At 41.8% G+C, this 7,693-nt stretch overlaps 1 protein-coding gene across 1 annotated transcript in view; it reads right to left on the bottom strand.

The window, feature by feature from the left end:
- Nucleotides 1-3,255, bottom strand: part of LOC116223439 (E3 ubiquitin-protein ligase TRIM35-like) — a 7,424-nt gene extending 4,169 nt beyond the window's left edge. The window contains exons 1-5 of the mRNA XM_042703219.1: nucleotides 3,175-3,255; nucleotides 2,586-2,681; nucleotides 2,233-2,463; nucleotides 1,483-1,505; nucleotides 1,279-1,397 (exon numbers count right to left, since the gene is read on the bottom strand). Coding sequence (XP_042559153.1) covers nucleotides 1,279-1,397; nucleotides 1,483-1,505; nucleotides 2,233-2,463; nucleotides 2,586-2,681; nucleotides 3,175-3,255 — 550 coding nt within the window. The remainder of the gene's footprint in view (nucleotides 1-1,278; nucleotides 1,398-1,482; nucleotides 1,506-2,232; nucleotides 2,464-2,585; nucleotides 2,682-3,174) is intronic.
- Between the last annotated feature and the right edge of the window lie 4,438 nt (nucleotides 3,256-7,693).

The raw sequence follows: 7,693 nt of genomic DNA, 5'->3' as shown, positions 1-7,693 counted from the left end.
GGTGTAAGAGTGTCTGTGTATCAGGCAAGTAAGGTAGTGTCTGTGTATCAGGCCTGCTGGGGTGTAAGAGTGTCTGTGCATTAGGCAGGGGGGTGTGAAAAGTAGTGTCTGTGATTCAGGCATGTTAGGTTGACTCAGGGCCCTGTTGTGTAGTGCCTGAGTCTGGGTGGGTTTGTGTCATTTTAAACCTGTGTGGTATTAACCTCTCATCTTTCTTATGCAGCTAAAAGGAGCCCGAGGTTGAGGGGGAGTGTTGCTTGCAGGTGGTATGTTCCTTTTAAAAATGATTTGTTTCTCAGGGTTCCTGTTCTTATGGGGGAGGGTGTGACGACCCCGCCTCTTTTGGTTGCTGGGCTGGCTGTTTGTCTGTCTGTCTGTGTGTTTGTCTTGCAGATGCCCAGCAGGTGTGTTCAGCTCATCAGTGATTGGGAACACCTGGGACCGGTACTATAAGAGCAAATCCCACTGATTCCAAAGGAGATTCTGACAGAGCTTCAGACAGAGATTCGGAGAGAGAGAGACAAGGGAAACTTTGCTCCCTACGCTCTGCTCGTGCCATGCTCACCTTTGCGTACTTTGCACGATACACCACTCCACTTACTGACCTAGCATGCATGCATCCACGCTGACACCACTGATTAACTGACTGTCACACCTCACTGTAGCTTGGACTGTTAGTGTCCTGGCTAATTGTAAATAAACCCTTAGTGTTTTGGATTTTAAACCTGTGTGAACTATTGTCATGTCTGTGAGCCGGACATGACAGCATATATTTGTGTGTGTGTGTGTGCTTGTGTGTGTGGTCTTATGAGAACAAAACCAGAGACACTATGAGCTCTAGTAAGGGAGATGTGTGTGTGTGTGTATGGTCTTATGAGAGAAGTGGCAGAGACGCTATGTGCTGTAGTAGGGGAGGTGTGTGTGTGTGTGTGTGTGTGTGTGTGTTTATTTCGCTGTGGCATGTATTTCTCTAAGTAGGTGTTCTCTCTATTTTTAAATGTGTTGAAATGTTTGCATGCATGTTTGTGTGTGTGTGTGTGTGTGTGTGTGTGTGTGTGTGTGTGTGTATGTGTGTCAAATGTGCTTTCAATGAAACTAAACAGTGGTGTATCATTCATGTCACTATCACTATCACTTGATCATGTAAAATCAATGTATGCCCCCTTCTTTCTCTCTCTCTCGCTCTCTCTCTCTGTGTGTGTGTGTGTGTGTGTGTGTGTGTGTGTGTGTGTGTGTGTGTGTGTGTGTGTGTGTGTGTCTGTTTCCGTCAGTACTCACTGTATTGGACAATCTCCTGCATCTTCTCCCAGACTCTGAACTTCAGGTTGCCCAGGTGTTCTGCCACATTGATCAGAGGTCCTGAAACCCTCTCTGGATCCTGCAGTGTGCACTGGGCTCTGGAATAACATTCAGGAGTCAGTGCTGCTGTGGGTTTGGGTTCAGAACCACAGAGAAGAGAGAGACAGGAGGCAGATCACTCACCTTTCCACTGTGCTCTTGTAGTTCTGTGAAATGATGAAGGAAAACATTTATTTTAACATGATCTCATAATAAACCTTTATTTATTCATGCTCTCTCTACTCCCCTGTAAGCTGACACACCGACTCCCCCCTCACACACACACACAAACACACACACACCCACACACACACTCTCTCTCACCTTCAGCACCTGATACATGTCATTGCCATGTACATCATCAGAGTTTTTTTTTCAGGTTGCCCCTGTCCCTCATTCATCCTGTTTCTTTTGTCAATAACCATTTCACATTTTACACACAGATGACATTGGAAGACACAGATACACACATTTTCAGTCAACTTGGTCCATTTTGTGGCACAGTTTGACGAAGTATTCGATGAGCATCTTAAAAATGATACAGTTTTCAAGGGCACATCAAAGACTGTTCAAAACGAGCTACTGGAGTGTATGCTAGCGGTCGTGAGGGAACGCATTGTGGAGGAGGTGAAGTCGCCAATGTGCTTTTGGAGAGACTGGACAGTATTTTTATTTTTTTATAAAGACACACACACACACACACACACACACAAAGACACATACACACACAGACACAGACACACTGACAAACAGACACACAGACACAGACACAGACACAGACACAGACACAGACACAGACACAGACACAGACACACACACACACACACACACACATACACACACAAAGACACATACACACACACACACACACTATGGACAGTAGATGGTTCTTACTTGTAGAAATGTGATGTCATCAGCGCCCACCTTCTCTTCTATGGCTCTGATGGTGTCTGAAAGAGATGAGATCTCTCTGCTCATCTTCTCAATCTTCTCCTTCATCATCTGACTCTTCCGCTCCTCTTCCTCCCTCAGTGCAGCTATCCTGGCTGCCTCTTCATCTCGTAGAAACTGGTGAAGCTTATCAAACTCCTCCATGATCTGCTTCTGTGTATGCTGGGCCTGAGTCTGGAATGAGGTCAATAACAGAGAAAGTGTCTACTAGGGAATTCCTCTGGATTAACACACTTCATAAAAGCTTCTTCCAATGTCTGTAGATATTCTATTCATGCTTGAGTCTTGACTCTCACCTTAATGTGTTTTGCTGTTTCATCATAGGTGAGTTTTACTTTTTCAAAAGCCTTTAGCTTTTCCTTTAAGGGATCCACGTTGACCTTGAGCTCCTCCTGGAAGATAGAGAGATAGAAAGAGAATAATAATACAGTAGTCTTTTACATAAAAAGCAATTTGTGACTCCCCTCAGATGTCTTGGTGACTATTCTAACATTTGCTGGCATATTTATTAAAAGTCCTGAATGTGAAAATAATAAAGACAAATCAAGTCTCACATGTCAGTGAGCCTCTTGACTACAGCAATATTGAGACAGATTTTTAAATATGACTTTGGAAGAACATTGATTGTCACCACTAAAGCAACAAATGGATACATTTCAATTGGAAGATTTGTGAACACATTTGGAAGGCCTTCTTGAGGGGACAAAGGAGTGAAATTATGGTGCTGCCACCTAGTGTTGAGTTACAGTAATAACAGCAACTACATGGAGTTTGAATATTGTGATAAGCAAATCATTGTTCATAATGATGGACTAAATATAGGGCTATAGCTTGTTGTTAATTATCCAATACAACATATTTTTCATAGATGATTATCAAACGTACCTTGTGGTCAACTGCTGCTTCAGCAATGGGACTGAACTGATGATTCCTGTGAAGTTTTGAGTCCCGACACACCAGACACATAAGCTGCTGATCATCGTGACAAAACAGCTTGAGTTTGTCGCCATGGAGACTACAGAGTGCTCCTCTCTGACCTCTCTCCTGTAAAAATGTCTCACACAGGTTTTTTAATGCAAAGTTGATTGGTGGCTTCGCCTTTGATGACCTCCTCCTGCAGACTGGACATTCTCTGGATCCTTTGGTTTCCCAGAACTGCTGCAGACAGGCTTTACAGAAGCTGTGATTACATGACAGAACAACTGGGTCCTTGAAGATGTCAGTGCACACAGGACAGGATATATCCTCCTCTAGCTTTGAAGCCATTTTCCAAGAGTAAATATAAATCTGTGTTAAGCTTCCCTCTCGTTGTAAGTTTTTCCTCAAACTTTAATTTCACTTTCAGAAGTATGAAAAATCAAGTCTTGTTGTTTTAACCTATGTATGTGAGCAGTTTGAGTGTCTTTAAATTTGATTCTCACCTGACCTGCTGGAGCAGTTTTGTGACGGTGTGACGTGGAACACAGCAGCCGCCCTTCACTGAGCTTCACCTCCTCCTTCAGGAGAGGAGAGTCAGAGGGAGGGATCTGGAGGAGCAGGGAGCTGATTGGTCAGTCTCACAACAGTCGTCCAATAAACAGCTCTTTAGCGCCTCCTAGTCTTGAGGATCAGAGGTCAAAGTACCTGGATGAGTGAGCTCTAACTTACAGGCATAAACAGGCTTCATGTCAGTTTTCCTCCACTATCCACAGAAATGTTGTTCTGATCTCATTCCTACTGCAGACACACAGAGAGCTGTGTGTGCTGTGAATGACACCTCCAGTGTACACACTCTCAGCACATCCACTGTGTCTGATTTTCAGTGACATTATCAAGGGAAATGTCTGTATTCTTTAAAGAAGCGGGATTGACCAAAGTTGTCTGGCTTCACTGGAATATTCAAAGACACTTCGCAAATGATGATAATATGTATGAAATAAAATCCATGAAACTCTCTTTCACTCTTATTGTGTCTCTTCGTGTAAGTTTTGGAGTTACACCAAGAAGAGTCAACGTCACTCAGTAACTCGTCATTTCTGTCCAACAGCCTCACTACATCTAGTCTATGTGTACACAGTGTATTCTCTAACGCTTCCTTAGAATGCTGCTTTAGAGAGGAACCAACATACGAAGCATTTGCTTGTTACAAGATACGTTTTACTGGTAATTACTGACACAATACAACTTGCTTGACTTAACACTCGAGTACAGCAATGTTGGAACTTTTAAGTTCTAAACCAGTGATGTCATTTCTGGGCCTCCCGTACCGCCCATGGTGTGACCATGAGATGGTAACATGCTTATCTCGTTCACTCTGTTCTCAGCAATAACACATCATTTCTGTGTGAAAATCTCCCTTTGCAGGAACCTCTGCCTCTCATCTGCTGACACATCTTATCTGTCCAAAAACCTAAACACCCCATCTGTGCCCCAGCTTAAAGCATACAATGTTGCCTTGCCTGCTTGACCTTGCTAACCAGGGATGGACTGACTGCTCTTTCTCAGGCTCTGGTCTCTGTAAGGTCTCTGTAAGGCCTTTGTATTGTACAACCGTAAACTCACATCACTACGGAAACGCAGAGCCACGATAGGAGAGTCAGACAGACAGGGAGGGACCTGGTCTCTGATTGGACAAGCCACACTGATGTCATCACTCCTACCGTGTGCATGGAATCTTGAGTCAGGGTCTCATCTTGGAGAGCTGCTCCACGGCCAGAAAACCATAAAGAGTTGCAATCCAATATTTCAAGCACGTAATTCAAGCATTCAAACTATGTGCAGGAAGCTTTCAAAAGTGTGATTTTCACTATGTCTTCTGAATCACTCCTGAATGTTAAATCTATTTTAAATCACTACTGAATGATACAATCTATTTTAAATCAGGCCTGCTGCTGTTCTTACAACACAAATGACATGTGGTGCCCTGAACAACACCCAAGAACAGCATGAACACTCTCAGGATTTGGACCCATATTCCCTTGTTACTGACAGCTAGACAGACTGGTTAAGAGGGGTCTCTGTATGATTGACAGCTAGACAGACTGGTTAAGAGGGGTCTATAGGGGTCTCTGTATGATTGACAGCTAGACAGACTGGTTAAGAGGGGTCTCTGTATAATTGACAGCTAGACAGTATTCTGGGCAGCTGTCAATCAACAGGACGTGACAATGTTACTAAAGGCAGAGTGTGTGTTTCTTGACGTTTCATCTCTTCCACTATATCTAAACAGATCTATACACACTGAAACATTACATGGTAGGCAAGATGAGATTGGGAATAAAGACAATCCTTGACTGAATTCAATACCAATGCAGACTGCTGGACTTAAACCTTTTGTCCTCCTCCAATCACAACATGAACCAATCTACACTACAGAAACTCCTCCCACTGAACCCCAGTGACCCCTCATGACTAACATGATGGTGATACTCTGACCTTTAGGTCCACTGAACCCCAGTGACCCCTCATGACTAACATGATGGTGATACTCTGACCTTTAGGTCCACTGAACCCCAGTGATCATGACTAACATGCTGGTGATACTCTGACCTTTAGGTCCACTGAACCCCAGTGATCATGACTAACATGCTGGTGATACTCTGACCTTTAGGTCCACTGAACCCCAGTGATCATGACTATCATGCTGGTGATACTCTGACCTTTAGGTTCACTGAACCCCAGTGACCCCTCATGACTAACATGCTGGAGATACTCTGACCTTTAGGTTCACTGAACCCCAGTGATCACGACTAACATGCTGGAGATACTCTCACCTTTAGATCCCCCTCCACCTGTTGGGCAGACTTGAACTTAAGTCTGTGTTGTGTGCATTTATACACCCAGGTAATACAGTTGAACAGAGTAACAAAGGCCAAAGCATTTGTGAAGATACATGGAGAGAGACTTGAATAGAACAGAACAGAAAGAGTGAATCAATACAAACAAAGAAGACAACGATATCAATTCAGTTCAATTCAATGTATTTACTGTAAATCCAGCTTCAATCTCTGATCCTCAGAAGAGAGGCTGTGTTAAAGTATGGAAACACTCTCAGTGAAAGTGTGTGTGAGAGAAGTACATGGAGACATGGAGGAGACGGAAATTCAACCATGTCTCTCTCTCTCTGTCTCTCTGACACACACGTAAATACAACCATACAACCATGAGTACTAGTTAGCCCAGAAGGATTGCTGATTGATGATGCATACAGATGTTATCAGTTGGTGGGGTAAAATCAGACCTTCAGTTCAGAAACTAATCTACGTGTATGCTTCAGGAACAACAGCTGTTCTTTTTAGACATAATTCATACTTTGGCTGAAATGTGGTCACCAGTTGGCAGTATTGTTTATTTCTACTACTAAATGTTGTAGTAGTAGTTCAAAATGCACTGATTCAATTATCTAACTCATAGACACAGCTTTACATGTCAGATGAATATAAAATAAACAAAGACGTGTGAAATATCAAGTGTAAGTAAAGTCAGTGGCGGTGTAAAAGACTATTGTTATTGTTCAGATGTTCTCTTCATGAAGATCTCTGTGGTAGACGATCAAACTTATTTCTCATGTGATTTACTGGACTGGGTGGCAAGCACATTCAAGAAGACATGCACTGGGCTCTGGAATAATAACATCTTGGACCCATATTCACACGTTTATGCAATTCTGTACGACCACATGACATCCTTTACCCTACCTACTAATTATATTCAAAGTTATAGAGATTTTATTTTTCAAATAAATAATGTGTTTTGTTTCTGGTCAAAAATGAAAGGGCCTTTGAAATGAATGTCCAAGACTCCTTAGAGTTTTAATAAAAGGTAAAGTTGTCAGATTTAATCCAGTCAGTTGGGTGTTGATATGAATAGGTGTGCATTTTCTTCATAAATCACAGCAGGCATGTTAGACCAAAGACACAATAAGAGTTATTATCTTGCAAAATGACAGATTTCATGATGTATATTTGATGCATATTTTCAATGTGTGTTGTTAATTGTTACAGACATTGTTAAATACACAAAATACTAATAGTTCTGAGATTCTGATTTGCACTAGTTGTAGGTATGTTTAATTTATATTTTATTGTGAATTTACATTATTTTGAACACAAACAAGTAGAACAACATCATTAAAAGGAGGCTTACAAATCTGAAATTATACATAATGGTTTACAAAACTGTTATAATAACAATTATTTGCATATTTAGAAATGATGATGATGGTTTAAATGAAAATGAATCAGAATCAAATGTTTGCAAAAAGCATTATTAACATTTCTGTCAGGCCGGTCAATTCTGTTACCATGTTGAGAACACTACATGAGGGTTAAACAGTATATATGGCTCCAATTTGAGATGCTTGTTGTTCAGACCTACACTGCTGAATCCTGAGTATATTCATGTGCTTTGTTACAGATCTTTACTG

Source organism: Clupea harengus, chromosome 2, assembly GCF_900700415.2.
Source record: "Clupea harengus chromosome 2, Ch_v2.0.2, whole genome shotgun sequence".
Classification (NCBI taxonomy): domain Eukaryota; kingdom Metazoa; phylum Chordata; class Actinopteri; order Clupeiformes; family Clupeidae; genus Clupea; species Clupea harengus.
The sequence above is the reverse complement of the archived record's forward strand: the minus strand, read 5'-3'. Positions and strand labels throughout refer to the sequence as shown.